This window comes from Numenius arquata, chromosome 2 (assembly GCF_964106895.1).
Source record: "Numenius arquata chromosome 2, bNumArq3.hap1.1, whole genome shotgun sequence".
NCBI lineage: Eukaryota > Metazoa > Chordata > Aves > Charadriiformes > Scolopacidae > Numenius > Numenius arquata.
In genome coordinates this window covers 119,253,467-119,275,138 of record NC_133577.1, presented here as the reverse complement: position 1 = coordinate 119,275,138, position 21,672 = coordinate 119,253,467, and the positions used below count along the sequence as shown (strand labels likewise).

At 39.6% G+C, this 21,672-nt stretch overlaps 1 protein-coding gene across 2 annotated transcripts in view; it reads left to right on the top strand.

The window, feature by feature from the left end:
- MAGI2 (membrane associated guanylate kinase, WW and PDZ domain containing 2) overlaps positions 1-21,672 on the top strand; it is a 760,760-nt gene that overhangs the window by 726,276 nt on the left and 12,812 nt on the right. For both annotated transcript variants that reach the window (XM_074161622.1, XM_074161614.1), the window contains one exon: positions 13,505-13,643. In XM_074161622.1, coding sequence (XP_074017723.1) covers positions 13,505-13,643 — 139 coding nt within the window. The remainder of the gene's footprint in view (positions 1-13,504; positions 13,644-21,672) is intronic.

Below are 21,672 nucleotides of genomic sequence, written 5' to 3'. Positions count from 1 at the left end.
GCCCTGTGTCTAGCTTCCTCATATCTCATAATACTAAATTACTTTTTTCATTCTTTTGTAGATTTTTCTTATATATTTGCAGAAGAAACATCTGAAATACAGGCACTGGAGAATTTTATATCCTTCATGCTTTGCAGTCCTCCTTTCACTCTTCAATTTTTCTGTTTGCTGCTTTTCCTGCTGTCTGTGTCCCTCTCTTTGTTTCAGCTGTACACAGCTGGAGATAAAAATAGGCACAAGGGACAGGAAACTCCTACAGTGTCAATTATGAGCTTCTGTGTTGTCCTTGCATAGGAATCTGTGTGGCCCTACTTGGTCTGTTCTAGCTTGCCGAGTTGCCAGCACGGTGAGACTCAAAACAGTAACCAACCTATACTGTGGACAGGCTCCCTGCAAATTAGCACAGGGATGTGTATTTCATCCTTTGCCATGATAACAGAGCTCATACCAACCTTATTTGTGGTTATTCAGGAAACTCCATCCATGTACACCAAGAATTACTCCTAGCAAAATGGGAGAATTCAGTATTCAAGAGCCAAGGGTCAAAAAAGGTAGGCAGACAAGAGGGAGCCTGTCTCTTATTTGGAAGGAAACAGAACTGAAGTTTCAGATCATGGAAGGCATTTGAAACTGCTGTCAAAACCCATGTATGAGCATTCGACACCATTCATAACAGACATTTCCTTCTTTGTAAGCATCCCAAATACAAGGTCAGGCAAGTGCTTCTGGTGTTTTCCTTCTGAAAACATGACTTGTGCATCCTTGTTTGCAATAAGAGGGACAGAGTGCCTATGAAACTCATAACCTGATATTAAAGTGCTCTCTTGAGCCATAGGAGACACAATTTTAAGTCCCCTTTGAAAAGCCTAGAGGCCTTGCTCCTAAACAGTAGAGTGTCACGTAAGAGTTGGCTATTGCTAACTATGTCTCCCTGAAGAAATCAATTAGGATCAAGACTAACTCTTCAGGCTCCTCAAAGGAATAGGCAGTATGTAGGCAGTTACTTATCTGGGCTCTGTAAACTGTGTAACATAACAGTGGAGTTCAGCAAGAGAATATCAATCTGTCTCTCTGGAGCAGGACACTCCTGGGCGTCTCAAGTCAGGCACTCAGAAACCACTTGCGCTATTCTGGGTTCAGTGGATAGATAGACAGGGCTGAAAAGCAGGCAAAGTTTACAGCAGCTTTAGTTAATTATTTCCCTACAGTGTATCAAAAGATTTTTATACCATGCAAAGCAGAAGTCTTTTTCTTCTGTGTTCATTGTGGGATTTTTCCATTTCAGCTTTTTTGATTGTTTGTTGTTACATTTAGCTTGGTTTTCATCTAGTCACTTTATCACTGTATCTACTTTTAGCAGACCTTGATTTCTAGGTTTTTAGAAGATCAAAGTCATTTTTTCCACCAATTAAGAAATCACCCCCTGTCTGAGGCTTGAACATAATACAGCTTCCACAGACAGTTCTTTTAAGCCCATATCATTAATGTAAAGTATCATTATTCTTTTTAAAATGTATTTTTAGTAGCTGTTGTCTTGCACCTCAGAGAAGACAAAATTCAAGCACAAATAGCCGGGTTACCATGTACACTGTTTTATGAGATTTCCATTCCAGGGTCAAATTTTGTACCAGAAATCACATACCATTCCTGTAGTTTCACACACAGGGATCTTCCCCTGATCTTTGTGATTCTGCTGTCCTTGCATTACTGCTGTTTTTCTTCATTCCCTCCAGAACAGAGTCTCCGCAGGGTTATCTCAGCTTTTTGTAGTCCTATTGCCAGAGGAAAGGGGTAAATATGAAAAAGCGCTGATCATCAACAGGACTGATTGTTTCCTATCAGAGACCATCCAATAAAAGCCCAAAAGGAAGAATGAGTGATTTCTTACACAAGAGTAAATGGAAATCTTTAAGAGCATGCTGCCATGCAGACCCCACAATTTGCACTGACTCCTCACTGGTATACAGCCTCTTCTAGATTTCGTGTTAACAAAGAATAGAGCATCTGTTTTGGACGCTCCATCATTGATTAACCCCACATCAAAGGGTCATTTCTTACATTCTGCAGTGGAATTCATCTGAGGTTGCAGTCAGTAAGTACAGCAAGCAAGAGTAGCTCAGCTGAGCTTGACGGTGGTTAAAGCAAAAAGTATTAAAAATAGGAGTCAAGCAGTTGTCACACAGTAGAGATAGTAGATGATAGATACAAATATTTCTTTACACAATCAAGAAAGCTGCAGCAAGGAAATGAGAAGGCGGCAAGAATGGCTTGATCTGTCATAACATTCTTACAAACATTTAGGGCAATCGCTGTATCCAAAAATAAATCAGGAGTTGGCCAGCGTAATATTTAATTTTTGCCATAGCAAAACTTCAGCTCCTATTTTGGATCAGAAAGAAAACTGAAGAATTTGAGATATTGACTCATGCGAATCTCCAGGTTTCAAAAGGTAGTGGAGTCGTATGTTCAGAATATTGGAGAGAAGTAGATATTGCTGTTGGAAAGCGTATTGCAACTTTACTGTAGTCACAGCAAGCACAGACGTGGAAGGAGCAGTGGTAGGTCCTAAAAGCCAAAAAGATCTTCCCCAGGTGGTGGGCTGGGAGCAGTAGGGAGTTAGCTGCTGAGCACTTACCGTGAGTGAGGTCTTGAGAAGGCCATCAGAAACCCCACTGAAAAGTCACTAATATTTAGATATAAAATATTGACCTTATGCACACACATAATGGACAGAAAAATGCTCCAGGAGCGTATAGCACTCCACCAGCCTCTGTTTGACTAAGGTCTTGTGCACACATCTGAAAGACAAATGCCTACAGAATGATAAATGTCAGTTAAGTAGCCAATCTTTTCTACATAAGTAGCACTTACTCTTAAAACCTCCAGAATACCTGGCTTACTTTATGATGTAATATAAATCTTACCTTCATAGTAAGTGTTCAGTGAATGTCAACACAGTCATTACAATGGAGCACAAAGGCAAAGATATTCTTAGTCCCATCCATTTATTCTGTGATTCGTGATCCATCTGAACAGTACAGGAAGATGTTAGCTATGCTTTCCCACCAAATTGCATGTCCCTTTGGGGTAATCTCATTCACACGCCAATTCCCTACTACATACATCACTGTCCAATCTCACTTGTAGTGAGACTGGGTGTGATTGATCTGAACTCTGGGAATTCAACTGGGATACTCGAGGATGTGAGCTGTATACCAGCCTGTGGCAAGATGCCGGGTTAGTGTAATTGGCAGAACCCAAGGAAGAATATATTGACATGCAGACATAAAGCTGATCAACGCTCTTGTATTTCCACAACAAAGAAATGCAAACTGAAGTCCTCAGGGATCCTGAATATATTTTCACAGTTTAAAAGCTTAATAAATTGAGGGGGAACTAACTGTAGGTAAACTATTATTCAGCATTTCTTCAAAAAGCCATGTGTTTTTTAGAATTTGTTTGCAGAAAGGTAAGGCAAAATAATATTCCTCTCACGCATGTAATTAACATCATTCTTGTAAAAAGGTACTCAATTTAACACGTTCGAGCATCCTTGTAACTCTGTGCCTAATAGCAAAATCCTTCAAGCCAGCTCTGAAAAAGACTTAATAATCTTGCTAAAAATGGTTTATTATGAATTTTTAAGAATAAAATTCTTAGTTGTCAGGCATGCACCATATTTAAATCTATATTTCATGGAAGATCTAGAAAGTTTTTCAGGTCTAAAAAAATTAATTAGCCCTTAAAAAATTAAGAATCAAGAGTGTTAGAAAAAAATAAACACAACAAACAATGCCACTCTGATAACGGAAACACTTTGTCCAGCAACAGGAATGACAGAGGCAGCCTCTTTTCTGGGTTTTCCCAAACCAGGACAAGTAGAAATCAGGAGAGCTCACCTATGAAGGTAAAAGGATACAGATATTAGACCCATTCCTACAGCACACCAAGCCCAGCATCCTGACTCCAACCAGGAGAAGTAGAGGATGCTCTAGGAAAGAAACATAGGACAAGTTCAGAATGATTCTTCACTGGGTATAGCAACATCCAAGCCCCTGAAAATCAGCAGTTTAAAGATTTTTTTTTTTTACACTAGAATTTTCATATTTAGTGTCTCAGACTTTTTTTTAACTATTTATTTGTATTTGCTCATGCTTTTGAGATTCCTGATATATTTGCTAAATATTTGCGTTGTTTGAAAAAAGCTCTTTTTTTAATTTGTAGCTACAACATAAAAATCTCATGATTGCTTCTTTATTCTCCATATTATTCCTTATTCTATCGACCTATATCATATCCCCCCTTTTTCCCACTGAAGCTTACCAGTCTATTTCATCTTGCCTCATGAGGGAGCTGTTCTTTACCCCTGACCAGCCTCATCGGCCTCCTCCAAACCATTTCCCAGTCTATCACATTTATTTGGAGGTAAATCTGCAGATTTCAAGATATTGGTGCTCCTAAATGATGTGATGATGGTTTCTCCTTCATAATCTATTCTTTCCCTAATGGTTAATATCCTGTTTGGGTTTTTTGACTGTGCTGACATTTTCAGCAAGCTAAGCACAAGGACTATGAGATCTGTCTCTTCAGGAGTAATGGTTTATTTAGAGTGACTGTGTATGTAATTTTCCACGTGTACTGTACTTAGCGCTTAGCACTTACTTGCCACCACTGAATTTCACCTGCTGCTTTAACACACAGTACTATGCTATCTTTTTACAGCTTTTAACGTTAAATTTAGATTTGATAATTGTGCATGGTAATGTGTTGCCTGCAAATCTTATCACCCCAATCTTCTACCTCTTCACCATGCCATTTCAAATATGCAGAACAGAATAATCACTATGGTAAGGTCTTCTGATTGTGAAAATTGACCACATATATAAAGCATTTTTTTTCCCTCGAATTTAGTCTCTTACCTAGAAGACCCTATTCTTTCTCATCCCACAGCAGAGACTTTACTGAAGGTTTTACTGTTAAAAGCTTTCTGAAAATGTCAGTATACTAACCAGATCACATTTATCTATATAGTCATTGACAGCTCCAGTGACCTGCAATAGATCTGTGAGGAATAGCTTCCCTCTTCAATAGCCACACTGACCCTTCCCCACTATATCATCATTATCCATCTGCCAACTAACCCTCACCATCCTTATTGCTTCCTTCCGTTGCTCAACTGAACATGAGACTCGCTTGGTTACTTTCTGGGATTGTCCTTAAAGACTGGTGTCACACTTGCCACTTCCCATTCTTCTGCTGCTCAGCAATTTACTGATTTAGGCAGTAGATTACGTCCTGTAGCTACTGGTTCAGCAGCTTCATATCCAAATTCCTTTAGAGTTGAGAATCAAAGCCAGTTTGTTATAAAATCTTTGCCACTGACCCTCCGTTGGAGTCAGTTTCTCAGACTCACCCCTGTGGTCTGGAGACCCTCTGCAGAAGTTTTGCTGCCCTCCTCTTTAGCGAACATTGATGCAAGGAATTAATCTAACTATTTTCTGCAGTCTTTTCTACCATGCAGCCAAACTATCTTTTGAGAGATTTGATGGGCTCTGCACCTCTGGTGTGCTTGAAAGTATGTTCTTAGCTCTTACATTTTAGCAATTTTTCCTCTGCAAACTCTTTTTGCAGTTTTATATTTAACTTGTCAGAGTTTATGTTCTTTTCTGTTTTCCTGTGTGGATGCAACTTTGAATGACGCAGTCTCCATGATCATTTGTGCCTAGGCTTCTATGTAGGATCCATAAAATTGACTTGTCAAGTCTTGAATTTGCGTAGTGGGAACTGGCTGAGACCATCAAGAAGATACCAGAAAATTTTCTTCTTCCTTTTTAAGTCTTTACTGTTCCTATTAATGATTGTAGTGGTGAAATAGATAGTATGTGCTATTAATATTACATTATGCTACACTGAGTCATCCTAGTCCACTTTTAAAAAAGTAATGGTATACCAATTAACTCCAGTAAGATAATGAACTTTCCTTTTATCTTTCACACCTTTAATTCACATATACATGGATTATTTTGCAGCAATGCTGCAGAAGGTATCAAGTCTACTGTAATACCAGAAGTCCACTTTGCTGTCTTGCCAGCCACTCACAGCTGCAAACTCCATTTCTCTCTCCTGCACTTGATCATGCACATTTTCCAGTTTCCAAGCTCTCTTTTTGTAATAGCACTTCTAATGTTTCTCCATCTCTCAGGAAAAGGTGAAAAAACTAAAAGAAAAAAAACTAGGGCACCTGCTGAGGAGTGAGTGGTGTGAAAGGCATTTCGTGCTCTGCACCAGCTCAATCCTTGTCCTGTGGCCTCTCTCTTCCCCGCAGCATGCCCTCCCCTCTTGGGCAGGAGGCAAGAGCGGCTTTCTGCGGGAACAATGAGCTGGGTGTTTCCAGGGGTAAGAAGCCACAGCTGCTTAAACAGCTGGTTAACCACAGAATGAAAGAGTTTGTGACTCTAAACCTTCATGGACGGTTGCTTCAAAAGTGGCACAGGTTATGTTAGTGTAATTCTTCCAAAGAGAAATGCCGTGTCTCTTTCACGTGCCTAAAATGCACTGGAAGAAGTCCAGGACTAGAAATATCCCATAGCTTTGCTCAGGCCACATGTTACACCTGGGATTTCCAGGCAGCACAGATTCTCTGATGTGAGGTACTTTGCACAGCAGATATCCAGCCTGTATCTAATTCCAGGCAACGGTATTAGGGCTTGACAGGACTTGGAAATTCACCAAAATAGATATTCTGGAGTTGTTATTCAATCTGCAAGTACAGACAATCTCTCAGCCTTTTGGACTCATTAACAACAGCAACAAATAATATGCAAAAAATGTTTCAGTTATAAAAATAGAATGCCCATATAAAAGGAATTAAGTGTAATTAGTCTCTATCCTGAGGTTTAATTATAGAATGCATTAATAAAATGACAGATAGCAATGCCCTCTGCACAAATCAGTTGAGGCTGCTTTTATCATTAGATTTCCTCATTTAACATAGAATTAAAATGTGCATACACAATTAATTTCATTTCGTGCAAGCGGGAACTACACACCTGCTTAGAGACTGTTCCTTACCCACTGACGGAGGCAAACGTACACAAGGCTACCATCAGTAGTTTAAAAGTACACTTCAGCAAGGAAAAACCTCCTTGATACATTAAAGCTATATGTATTTTCTTCTGATTTAGCCTACTTCTGAAATTCTGTTTATATGTATGGTTGACTTTTTTTAACAAGACATGTAATAATTATTATAAAATGTGGCCAGAAAAGGGACGCCACAGCTAAACTCACATGTACTAGAGGCACTCTATTCTAATGATTCAGAGAAGCTTTACAATTTTCTTTCTAATTGACCTATCAATAGTGATGTCACTTAAACACTCCTTAGGAATATTATCTTCTCATTATTGCCAGAAAACATGCTACCCAATTTTATAGCTCAGTTGTTCTTACGCATGGATGGAGCATCCGAATTAACTTGAACCGAAACACATTTTTATAAGAGACATTTCCCATACACACAAACTACTATCATAATTACATTTAAATCATTAATATTCAACTTTAAAAACATTAAGGAGGGGAGAAGCATTCCATGTTTCCTTTTGTGCTTGCACATTGTAAGAATATAATAGTGGAGCATTCTCTTCCATCAGGTCAGGTGGGTTTGGGTAGGCATTTATCCCAAACAGCATGGAAGTTCAGCCAGGGCCATGTTCTGTAGGAAGAAAGAAATACAGTGTGAAACCAACCTGTGTAAAATTACCAGATTCATAGCCACAAAGAGCATGTTTCTTCAGGATAAATGCAGCTCAGGCAGCAGCCATCCAAGCTTCCCAGGCTGGCTGGCCAACATGCTTCAACTTTGCACGGCTGTGAAAGTCTGAAGGGTGAGGAGGCCGACCACTCTGGCTTTGTAGTCTTTGCTGAAGATCGATAGGAAGGTTACAAATCAGAGCTGATGCCAGTTCGAGGAGCGTCCCATGATGCAGGGCCTGCCTGTTGGGAGTGGGGTCCATTGGGTTGTTTCGCATCGCTGGCCGCCAAACAGCTGCCAGCCTTGCAAAGGGGATGCATTCATTGCAGCTCCGTGCATGGACCCCGTGTTATGACATGTCAAATTAAAGTGTATTGCAAAGAGCCGAAGGCAGTCTGTGGCTGTGTGAGATTACAATATTAGATTTCAAGGGCTGCGCTCTCAAACGTTTTCCCTGCTATTTGTGGATTTAAAACTCGGTGATTAGGATGCGTGCATCCTTTCAGGCTGTCAGGCAAAAATTGTACCTGAATGGCATGGGAGTTGAAGGTAACATTTTAGGGAGGGCTAGCTCTCCAGATGTGGGGAATTGTTTTTCCTGTTAATTTCTTGACAAAAAATGAAATCCATGAAGTGTAAAATGACAGAGGACCTAAATGCCATACAAAATGATAATGTTGCTACTGAAGTTTATCTTTTAAAATATTCTGGTGTTTCAGCTGAAAAGCTTTATATCTCCACAGAAGACAGCTTGCTGAAATGCCTCTTAAAAATAATGGTCTGGTATTCAAATGTGTCACTTCCCATGAAAGGAGCTAATGCCACAGGGTCATACCCAATAAAACATTTAGACACTCAATGCTTGACGCTGCAACACCTGTTAGGTGGCTGGTGTCCTGCTAGATGCAGAGGGAAGATTAAATATGTCAGAATGATATCTAAGCAGTCTGCAAGGAGAGTATGAAAGGTAATAAGAAAAGGAAACATAACGATATTAAACGAAGTAAGAAGAACGGGAAAAAAGATGTCCTTGCTTGTTGCAAATGTGGAGAAGGCTGAAATATCCAATGCTTCTTTGTATCAGTCTTCATTGACATATTCAGAAAGACCATAAACTTACTACATCAACTTCCACAAAGAGACATTTGTGTAAATCAGGATAAGGAGAATACTGCTTAAAGTATTAGATTCAAGTTGACTGAACTGCTGATGTTTGTGTATGCTCAATGACTAAGAGAAAGTAATTTCTAGACTATTAGTAATTATGTCCAAGAGTTCACAGAGGAAACAAGAAAACTTTCTAACAAGAAAGTTAGTAGCAGAAAACATATTCCCTATTTTTAAAGTCAAATAATAGAGAAAGGTCCCTTTAGCTTTCAGTCTCAGAAATAATCTGTGACAAGTTATCGAAAAGTTGAAAACATCCACTAACGTGTAAATTGTGGAAAGCAAATCTTGTCACATCAGTCTGATTTTAATTTCTTATTTCTTATTTTCATTTTGATTTCTTTGTGGAAAAGGGGAAGGAGAATGTACAAGGCATCTTCTTTTCACCTTTCAACCCCACTTTGTATGAAATTCACAGAGACAGGATGGGGAAATAGACTTTAGATGGAATCACTGTCATGTGGTTAGTGAGAATAACCACTCTCAAAAGCTGCTCTGAACGGTTTGGTCCTGAATAGTAATTGCAAGTGTGGTTCTGAGGGGTCTGGGATTAAACCAGCTTGATAGAATAATTTTATTAATAATTGGAGACCTATTGCTAAATAATAAAACAAAATTTTATGATGCCAAGATGTCACTATTCATAGAGGGTTTAAAATTACTTTGAGGCACTGACTTTCATTATAAAATAAAAATTTCATACTGAAGCAGTCAATCTGATAAAATTCACTGAGATGCACAGGTTTAGGGCAGAGAAATCAGATGCACAATGTAAAATGGGGAATAACTGTCTAGACAGTACTGCTGGGCATAATCTTGGAATCCAAACTAACCGTGAGTTGTAAATCTGATGTGTTACAAAAAGGCAAAGGTCTAATTCTGGGAACATTATTAATAAGTGTTTCTCCCACATGGGAAGAGTGTTTTTATTTTGATCTGTTCTATCTACTCCCTACCTTAGTAATATCTCCAGTTTGGAGGTATCTTTAGCAGATAGACTTGGAAGGATCCGGAAGAGCAGTATAGACAAATGTCATGTGTGTATGAGACTGCAGGAATCAACTTTTGATCATGAAAACAGAGTAACGAGGATCCCATATTATAAGCACTAAGTTCTTTCTGGACCTGTTTCTATGCTTACCCTCACCTCTGGCCTCACCTTGGTGTATCTTCATTATGTGGGTATATCTAACTCCCCTTAAACAATAACTGGATTTTAAAAAAGACATAAATAGCCCCACAATATCTAAAAATATATCCCACGATAGGAAAGAGGAGAGAACACGCACATTTGAATGCCTGGACAGAGAGAGAGCATACAGCATGGTTTCTTCTCATATCAGACATCAGAGAATCTACGTGGGCCAGGGGAAGGAAGGAGAGGTTATAAATGTTTAACTGCACAAAAAATAAGAATAGGAATTTTTACCTTATTAGACAAATGGGGAACCACTCCTCAGTCAAGGTTTTCTCTTTTGTATGAATTCCCCAGATATGAGTGTAATGTCTAATTGAAGCTTTTCTTAGGGTAAGAGTGTTGGCAACTTTTCTCCTCTGTGTTGTTTTTCTTATCTAATCAGAGCTGGGCTTGTACTGCAAAGGCAATGTAATTCAGTTATTCATCAGTCAGCCAAAGACACAAAAGCATGGAACACAATTAACCCGCTGCTCCTGCAACTATTCATTTTACCTCTGGTCTCACACCTTCTCATGTAAATTTCAGCGCACTTAATTTTTGCAGACTGGTTTCTCTCCCCTCCTTCAGTCACATAACCAACATGCTGGCCTTTTTTAAGCTTTCCCAGGTTATTTGCACATAAAATTTTATATTAAAAGAGGGAACTACCAAATCAACAACATGCCGCATATAGAGAAAAAAATATTTTAATCAAGTGAAATACAGAAAAGGTTACATTAATACAAGATAGTTCCCCCATATTGACCAATGAGAACAGAAGAAAGGCAAACAGCAAGGAAAAAATGTGACATTAACTTAACCTTTTTACATATTAAACTGTATTAAAATCTCTTTCTGCTCCAGAGTGCAGAGGATTTTATTTGAAGGACTGCGCGCTCTGAACAGCTTTCATCAGCACTCGTTTTAAAGGCTATTTATCAAGGAGTGTTAAAAACACCTCCTTCATTTGATCTAATCTGGCACTTCTTCTCTCAAAACATGCTAACAGGATCATTTTAAATACCTCCTGCAAAACATGGTCTATCCAAGCAACATGACACAAAAAAAGAGCTGTCTTCAAGCCTTTGGAAAATCTCAGTTTACTTTTATAGGATTTCTACCAGGGCTTAATTGTTTCATGACATTTAGAAACAGGTTTTCCCAAACTGGTTGAATTTGGTCTGTATTTGGCCTGACTAGTATCCTCGTGGGGATGCTACAAATCTATCTTCTGCCTGTGCTACAAACGTGGTAAGAGAGATTTTTGCTCTGAGCGTGTGCAGCAGCTACATCCTACCAACCGCTCCAGAAGTCAGGGTGATGCAAACAGCTCTGCACGGCTGAACCGAGGGGAGATCTCTCCACTATCCAGAGAGCACCCTCGCTGTGTGTCAGTGTAGACTGGAGGTCATCAGAAGTGTCTAAAAACATGTACCGCATGGTACAACCAAATGCATTCCTCCTGACAGAGAAAAATCTGCTAAAGAAGAAATTTGCACTGCAAAATAAGGCCTTTTTGCACAAAATAATCCTGATTTTTTCCCCCCACTGCTCAATCTGCAGCATTAACAAAGCGTGATAGCAAGGCTGAGAGGTTTTATTCAGATCAATGGCTTTTTAGTTAAGTAAAGTACCGGCATAGATTGTGTGCAGGATCCTGGGTGAGTTCTTAAAATAGGCTGCAACTCTTATTGACAAAGTGTGAATTTCTATTGAGAAACACTGCCATAGTGCTTTTAGTAGCATTCTTTCTGTCTCTGAACAAAAGTAGGGACTAGATAACTTCTTGACATCCCTTCCAGTTTTCTTTTATGCTAGGAGTCTTGTTGACATTTCATATTATGCACATTTATTTGGTAAATACTATATTTCAAACTCAGGAAGGAAGGAAAGCCCTCAAAGGATTACTCTTTTACTTGACAGAAATACAATAGGAGCGAAGAAAAATACGGAACAGAAAACATTTCAAAGTCCAAGGCCAGCAAAGAGCTGGTTTTGTCAAGACAGGCTTGTAAGAGGAAAAGGAAGTGCTCGTCATCTTGAAATCTGTATAGCCTCCTTAAAACGCTCTCTAGGATGCCTGCAGCATTGTTATTTTAGTGTAGCGGATACGGACGGTGAGGAAGGTGTAGATTCAGGCCAGGGCAGGTGTGATGCTGCCAAGCAGATGTAGTACTCTGGCTCTGATAAACGAGTTTGCTGAACCCATTCATCTGAGACCCTCACATATCCCTCTTGGCTGCCCATCACCTGGACCTGCACCCCTACCAGTGCCAGGAGATCAGCCCTGCTTCACCTGGGTCACCCCTGCGATGGGGCTGGGAGGCTTCTGCAACGCAGCTGCAAAACACAAACTCCAAAGTGCTGCTAATCCAGGGCTCACACATCACCTCACCATGTTGCTCAATTAACTGGCTTACACAGTAGGTGGGTGGCTGTGGCACTGCAGCACCAGGCAAGCTGTACAGATGCTGCTTACTACAGGTGCTCTCTGCCCCGCCAACCAGGCACAGCGAAAAGCAATCACTCCCCTATTCATTGAGAAAGTTTCCAGCATCGAAAGCCAGCTCTTCTCATGGACAGAAGAGCAAAACCAAAACATCCCGGCAGGAGGCGAAGCTGGGAGGGAGATTGGGGTGGATGGGAGACAGATATCAGTGCCCCATTTTACAGTTGTAGAAACAGAGGCAGAAAAATAATAATGAAGCTAACTCTGACTGGAAGGCCAGCGAGGAGATGAGTGGAAGAAATCTGTAATCAGAGTTGGCTGCTCTAACTAAACAGCTCAGCCAGGGCTGTGCTTACTCTGAGCAAAAACCTGTAGACAAGGATTTCAAAGCACACTCCCGTGAGAGTTCCAGAAAATGTGTGTGATCTGTGCCATAGCCACTAACTTTTCTTTGACAACTTGCTTCATAACAGCTCTTGATTTGGTGTGAAACTTTGCTACCAAGATTTGGATATTCAAATGATGGATCTTTGTATTTATGCTTTGAACCTCTCTTTCCTCTATGGAAACAGCAAGTTAAATGCAGCAAAGGTCTTCTTGGCTACACACAACACTACAAGTTAAAGTGTAGCAGAGATAATGTTTCCAGTGACTCCAACATATCAAGCAATTCAAAAAAAACCCCTCTTATGTGTAGAAGACATGAGGCAGGTTAGAAATACATTACACCAATTCCGGCAGAAGACAAGCAGCATTTGATATACCACATTCAGTGGTATAACCACTTTGGAGGTTATTTAATCTGCCAGTAATATCCCTCAGACAGACAGGAACAAATTTACCTTGATGTGTCTGTCTGTCATTCAAGTAACCTGTGATCCATTGAATATGTGTCTTTCTGAAACGCTCATTTTACTGCAATTCTGTCTGACTCAATATTCTTCTTACCTGACAGGTAGGAGATCAAATAATTGAAATCAATGGAGAAAGCACAAGGGACATGACACATGCCAGAGCAATAGAGCTAATCAAGTCTGGTGGCAGGAGAGTGCGACTGTTGTTGAAACGTGGAACAGGCCAGGTCCCAGAATATGGTGGGTTTTCATCTTTATGTTTTTCTTTGTGCATGAACCCATATAAATTAACTATATTGCTTTTGAGTTAAGTACCAATTGCAGATATTTATATATTGTAATGTCTTGGTGCACATTAAGTATGGGCTTAAGTGCTTACCTGAGTAGAGGTGGACTTATTCACATGTTTAAGTGTTTCCTTGGCTCAAGACCATTTATGTGTGTACATCACTGTCGTCTGCTGCCCTCCCGACACAGGCAATGGTTTATAAGATGTGCATTGGAGGAAGCACTTTGAACTCTTTAGGGGACATCTCTGAGTGTGCTAGGAGTTGTTATTTGTCCATAAACTGTACTTTTCTTCCTCTATTGGTACTTCTCTGCACATTTTGAATCACAGCAGATGATCTTGTTGCCAAGCAATTCAGTGGCTCAGGTTTAAACTTGTAATGTTAAACATTAAAAAGAATGTACTTCTTTCTTTGGCAACCTCACTCATTATATTATCTCTGAATCTTTGACAATATACACGGATGATCAGGTAGAAGCCAACTCTGAATAAAAATGAGACTTTGCTCATTGTGGCTAGAAAGCAGGATCTATTCTTCTCGTGTTTTGTTTCAGAGAGACTTCTGGGACTTTTTTGAATATTTCAAAAAGTGTGAGTCATTTAGACAATACAGGACCCTTATTTCACTACTGAAATGACAAGAAGTAAAAATAAACTATCCAAAGGTAATTCAAAGACAAAAAGCTCTTTTTTAAAATTGAAATCAAAGCTTACTCTAAAGGATGGTGTGACAATGTCATATATTTACATAAGTTTTATGATGTTCTCAGATGGGCCTGAAATCTCAGAGGAAAAGGGGTTTTTTAATGAAAATTCTCTGACTTGTTTATGCTATGACATCTAAAACTCTGTTAAACTTTTCTAATGTTACTTTTGAAGTTCCAGCATCATTTCCCATTAGAACCAGAAACTGCAGGAGCATATGAAAATTCAAAGCAATACTTAGGTTCAGGTCAGTCTTTGTTACCAACATAAATTCATTACCTCTGTTGGAGACAGCTCCCCTGAAAGTCAGCGCTTTGCCGGCTGTCAGTACACATCATAATTGCACCATTTTCTTCTCTAAACCAGAGGCAATTCTGTGTCCGCAAATGTGCTGCATTTTTTCCAGCTTCCAAGAGCTTCTGAATCAGGGCAACAAGGCTGGGCCGTAGCCCACTCGTCTGGTGATAAAGTTAGAGAGTTATACTTTTGTTGAGTAGGAACAAAGCCAAAATTGCTTTCAGAGATTATGATAAATAGGTACTAAGACATTTAATATCAACTTTAAACAGTGTGTTTTCCTTTCGGAGAGACCTCCAACAGAGATTCAGATCACCTCCAAAACCTTTTGTAGGGAGAGGTGCATGAATTTTAATGAAAGAACAAACAGATGTCCAGGAATGATATAGTGGTAGTAATCCTTCTCAAATAGCAGAACCATATACCAGCAGTTCTCCGGTTCCTCAGAAAACAATTTAATCTGTGGGTGGGTCGCAGGAGACTGCTGTGAGCAAAGAATTGATTGCAGTTCAGACCCATTCCAAATCCAACTTTCTTAAGATCCCAGTTCTAGATGGCACTTAAACTTAGGTTTACAGGAGATCCAAAATAAATTTCTATAGTTATATGTTATAAATCTGTACCTTATTGCAGAATCGTGAGAAAATGGATGTAAAAAATGTTCAGTGCAAACAGCGTTGGTTTGGGAAAACAAATCTTCCAAATCTCATACAAGTGCACGAGCCATCCCTTCCCCAGAAGAACATGAGTAGAAAATACAGATAAACCACTACAAATCCAGGCACAGCTTATAGTGCTAACAGAAGAAGCAAGATGACTTCACAGGACTGTTTAAAGCCCTACTCACCATTTGGAAAGGCACTTGGAATGCTTAGCATTAGTTGTGTAAAAATGCAGATTACTGCAAAATAAAAGTTGCTACAAAGAAGTGCCGTTTAATCAGACCATTTTCCTAGCCGCATCCCTGGCTTACAGCTCCGTACAGGAGGAGAGCTAAGTAGCTGTGCTTGAAAGCCATGTTGTCCTACTGCACAGAAAAAGTAGTAAAAGTGTTCAGGGGTTACTTTGTAATGTACACACAACCTACAGAAAACATCACAGCAAAGGATAACATCCACATGTCTCCAGTTCTTAATTTGTGCATTACGCAGGCAGAGAAACGTTAGTGCTGTATCCCGTCTGCAGGCAGAATGGAAGCAAAACAAGAAGATGCCTGTTGACTGAGATATTAAAGTCCTCCCTAGGTCATTTCCCAAAGCAATGAGAAATACTCTAAGAACAAACAGCAGGTGAACATAAAAACCGACAGCAGCCTGCTTAGGAAGTTAAAAACAGAAATTAATGAACAGAAGCGATTAAAACGAGAGGCTGTGTCTCAAGAAGGTCAGATCTCAAGGGTAAGTCATCATGCTGCAAAGAACGTCTGTCAGAGTATTAATGACAGAGACCCCCAGAAAGAATGTCCTTTCCAAACAATGGAAAACTGAACGCAGAGAAGATTGTGACAATAAGCTCAAGTACAAATTGGTCCTAAGGACAGCAGATAAACTCATCAATATTTAATAGTTCCCACCAGAATTCCACAGTTGAGATGTAACAAGACTAATTGGAGCCTTTTTTTACTGAAATTATCAGCCCTTTTAATATTTTTTTTAGCAAGTACATGTCAGAAATATTTCTTATTCTCATTAGGGTCCAGCTCTGAAGACCATCAGTAGGAAATAAGACTTAGTTGAGTACAAAAATGCAAAGCTGGAGGACTGAGCTGGAACATGGATTGCAACAGTCATGTGCAGCAGAAGCCTAGGGAGAAATATGGAAACAGAGCAAGTGTACCAGGGTCCTCTCCTGGATATTCTCTCTCAATCTCTGACAAGACAAATGGTCAGGGACTTCCCATGTCAATTGTAGTAACGCTGCATTTAAAGACCTTTCCAATAGCAGTGGCATTCAGACTCACAGCATTAAAACAAAGGAAACTTACCTAGAACAACCTAAACCAACCAGCTGAAAATCATCACATTATTGCCTCTCAGTCTTCAACTTTTTTATTTTCCTTGTGCAATATAGCCAGTGCTTTTTAAATTCCAGAGCCATGTTTCTGTTAGTACAAAATATGGCGGTATATACTTAAGTGCAAGAAATATCAGTGTTCGAATGACGATGGGATTGACATCAGTAAAAGCAACGCTAAGGGAAAATCATCAATGGTAAGAAAGTGATTTGTGCAAGAAAAGAATGTGCATTGAAACGAAGAAAGCACTCAGTGAAGAAACAAAGAACAAGCTCCTGGGAGGACGTAAATCTCCTGAATGAGTTATGTCAGTTTGTGCCGCCTGGAAATCTGTCCCTACAAGTACAATTTGGAAAATTCTGGCTGAGCTAAAGCACTATTCAAACCTAGGGGAAGAAATAAAGTGTATTGCAAATGCATCATTTACCTCAACTCCAGCTGCTGATTTTGCTTGAAAACAAATGCCAAAGATTCCAGAGCACTTCAGGGGGAGAAATACCCTCATAGCCTGCACGGTAGCATCAGAATATATGGGAGGGAGCACAGATATGATTAATGCTCCAAAATAATAGCTGATTTCACAGCACGGTACAACAAAAGAAGTTTAGAAAACAGATGTTCTATCACCCAGCGACTCAGAACGTGTTTGCTGACGATAACGATAGCCAGAGGAACTGTGCTTCCATTGAAGGTGAATTATCACAGCTCATCCAAACCTGAAGAACATCAGCACCATGTTTCATAGCAAACAGTCTGCCAGCCAAGTTCTCCAAAAAACAAAGTCATAGTAAGAAATCATATTACTGTGCAAGAAAGACTAGAAGCACTGCTGGGAATCCTGATCCTCAAAAGCACTTAATGCCTGGGGAGGCCTGCTGGAGTGAGTGTGAGGTTTCATACATGTCACAGGACACAAAACTCAGAGTCGTCACTGAGCACGTCTCATCCTGGCATTACATGTAACTTTTGAATAAAAAGATAGACCAAGATTTTTCTTGCCATGGCTGCCTAATTCCCTATGTATGCATCTACCTAAGAGGTTATTGGCTTCAGCAGGAGCTACTGGGTGTGCAGCACTTCTAAAAATCTGTCTGCTCACACTGTGGGAGCCTAATTACAGATGCTCAGATTTTTCAGGCCTTAGCCATAGCTGTATAAACACCATCAAAAGGGCATATGCATTGAGCAGCCAAACCCTGGGATGATGCAGCATCCCTAAAGGCAAAACGTGGGAAAACCGTTCACAAAATCCCACATTAAAGATTAAGTAAAACTAACAAATCACAGCATCTCCATCCAGCAATGAGCTCTGCAAGAGGCAACTTAATTCTAATGACAGATCAGCCCCAGGAAGCTACAGTTCTCTCTGAGAACAACCACTATTCTCTCTAAATGTCTATGGAAGAAGGTCCCTAGGAAACCCTGGGATATTTCATTCTGAGTCCCAGCAGTCCTGGCAGCTTGCTGCTTCTGCTCCTAGCCTTTCCCAACTGGAGCTTTCATTACTCAAAGCTACATTAAAATATGTAAGTTCCTAGAAGTGTCTGAAAGCAATGAGTCTTATAAGCAAATACTTGCAAACAGGGTGTAAAGGCTGAGGCACAGTTAACACTTGTAGGTGGACTCCAGCCCTCCAGCAAGACACAACCTCCTGCCCCGCATGCTTTCTGTCTGGCACTGCAGAGGGAGCACAAACACTGAATTTCACCTGTGAGGAACATCTAGAAAAAAGCTAATTTGTTTCCCTTCCTGCTTTCACAGCGGGACTTCAAAATCATACTTTCTATAAAATTTGGAAGTTTTTCACTTAGTTTTAAGTCTCTTAAAAGCTCCTGCAGAAAGTTGTAAGTTTTAGAGACTGCAGCCCATTCACACTGAGATTTTGGAAAACATTTCCATTGCCCTGTCTTGGAAATCTGGATCTGGCCCTGACCGTGCTAGGTTACAGTGTGATGCTAACACACACAGAGCAGCAAGAACCAGAATCTTGAGGTTTGGTGAACAAGGAATCTGTGTCATGGGGCTGGTTGGTGCTTTATACATTTACACAACAGTGATTCTTTCCCTCTCTTCCCCACATTGTTTGACTTCGTTAAAAGACATGTCCTAGGGTTGCATTGTGCATTTTTGGAATCTCTGTTGGTTCACACAATGATAAATTATGTACAAAACTCACCCCATGGGTTCATGGTATTCAGGTGATTTTACAGAACTAGAGTTTAGATTCAGTTTTGGCTATTTAAAGGAGGAAGAGTTCTGTATGCAATAAGTAAAGTTTCAGTATACACCAAATCATTGCTGGTTAACAGATAAAAGCTACAAGTTATTTAGCAGGAAGTCATTTTTGAAGGGCCTTGGGGAAACTCTTAGCTCATGTTTCAGCACTACTACACCAACAAAGCTAAAAAATGTCAGAGTCGATACCAATACAAGGATTTTTCATAGAAATAAATTGGCACATTTCTGAAATGCATTAAACCCTTTGCTTTTGATTTGTTATGACTCCTTCAGAAAGCACCTCAAGATGTACTCCACCCCTGTAGTCCAGGTGAATCTACATCCTGAATATTTTTGCACATTAGTTTCAGTCATTCACTAATATGTAGACTTAACGGCATGCTTATTTGTCTTAGCTTTACAGAAATACTTCTTTCCTGTTACATACAAGCTTTTTACTTAGTTGTTCTAAACTTACTAAGAATTCTCTACTCTAACAAAAGTGAAATATCTGTATGTCACTGGTTCTGTTAATTCTAATGATTGGTCCTAGGCTGTTCCTCCCCTTCCTTTAGGAATGGTACCTTCCAGTCTCTCCATGTGCATGAAAAGTGACAAGCATGGGTCCCCATATTTCTACTTATTGGGCCACCCTAAAGACACGGTTTGTAAACTCTGCATGTATATTATCTTTCTCTAATACGCTTTTGTTTCTCACAACTGTTAATAGAGTCTTTTCCAACTTTTTCTTACATGCTAGTTCACTTAATAGTTTCTATAGTATTCAAATTTTCTATCATAACTGATTATCTTAGATATCAAAGCAGCTATGCATTTTTCAAATGTCTTTTAATATCCTAGATAACTCGTCCTTCATGTTACACTGCTGCTAGTGCAAGAAACACAACCATAGGTCTGCTAGATATCCACTTTTTCTCCTGACAAAAATTTATCCTCTGAATATGACTTTTCAGGTAGAAAACCTTAAACTTTTAAGAACCAAAGCCATAATTTTTCTCCTTCCTTATGGTACTTGGCTTGCAAACATATTAGTAATATGGAGGTGGAAGTTAGATGTTGTTCTCAAACAATATTTATATGCAGCCTATTGAAGAAATAACTAATGTAAAACTGAAGACTTTTTGGAACATGCTGTACGGCAACACTCATTTTTTAAACCCAGTGGCTGTGCTGAATTTACACATGGCACTTTGCACTTGATTTCAAGCTATTTTCTTCATAAATCAGATCAAACTGCACAGATTGTTCAGATACATCAAATTTGTAATACAGAGTCATGGCCCAGAAATGATACCTGGAAAGAAAAGGAAACGAAAAACTTATTTTTCCTATTTTTTGTATTGATTGCTGTCATCACGGAAAACACAGAAGTGTTCAGATGCATTCAGCTTGTCTGCTGTTGACTTTGCACAATGTCTTTTAATATCCTAGATAAAAATTATAAGGCCAGTCTCACATAATTGAAGTAGATAGATTGGAAATAGAAAGGGAGTTATACCCAAAGGTATCCTCCTAGCCTTTGAGGTTCAAGCAGCTCCTCCCATGTGATACCCACAGAATTCCTGCCCCTAGCAACAGGCACTAAGCTGTGCTTAAGGTAACAGTCTTGTGCACGCAAATCTGGGTAATCTAATCGATTGCTTGCATGCGTTTCCAGATACAGCACGTTTCCAATTCGTGTCTGTAAATAAGAATTTAATGAACACAGACATGTCCCTGTACTTTGGTAGTGCAGAGCTGGCCACATCTAGAGGCCATTTGAAAATTGTACCCATGTTGTTCAGTGTGTGTGTGTCACCATCGGAGACCTCCTAGCAGCAAAGAAGTTCCTACATCATGTAGAAATCTTAATTGCACTGTTCCTTGCAGTCGTTCTCGCCTTGCTTCTTCTTTGCTCTTCAGTAAAAGTAGTTCAGAGAGATCATGAGGTTAAAAATCCAGGCTGACATTAGGGCCATTTTGCAGGTCCCAGTTGTCAACCATAGGAAGTTCAGTGAACTGCAGTTCCACCACAAGTGTTAGATATTTATAACCAGGACTTTCTGTGCATTATCCTTATTTTTCCTCCTATAGCATAATGGACACAGGAAATAAGTCTTTTTTTCTTGAAATAAGTAGAAACGTAAATCCTCTATAAATACGGCTAAAGTTAGTTTTGCACAGTCACTCAGCTCTGAATGGTTCTGATTATTTATTTGGCAGGAAGCGTTAGGACAGATTTTCTTTCCCAGTAAAGTATATCCAGAAAAATCAAAAGCAATTTAGTTTGAGTCAACACTAAAACCGAAATACTTGATTGAAAGAAAAGTAATATCAGGTCAAATGAAAAAATGTCTGTTAGAAAATGTTTCCTTTTCAGGTGTTTTTAATGAAAGAGTTTTGAGGGGAAGGATTTTCCTAAAGAGCCAGTTTTGCAATAGGCCTTTTCCCAACCAAAATTGTGGCTGTGCTACCATTCATTAGAGCACTGACCAAGGATGTAAGTCAAATTTCCTGATGTAGAACAGATATATTGACCATTCTGGCATGCCTTAGGAGAGGCCCCTACCATAACATCATTGCACTGTCTGTTATGAGTCCGCATTTCTCCTACAGTAATTGTTCCATTTTGTGTAAATAATCACTTATGGACAGAAGAGGATCAGCAGGTTTACTTGGAGTTAGATAAAGCACAGGAGAGATATGGGTTCTAGAAGGTGGTTTCAAAAGTACATCCACATCAAGTG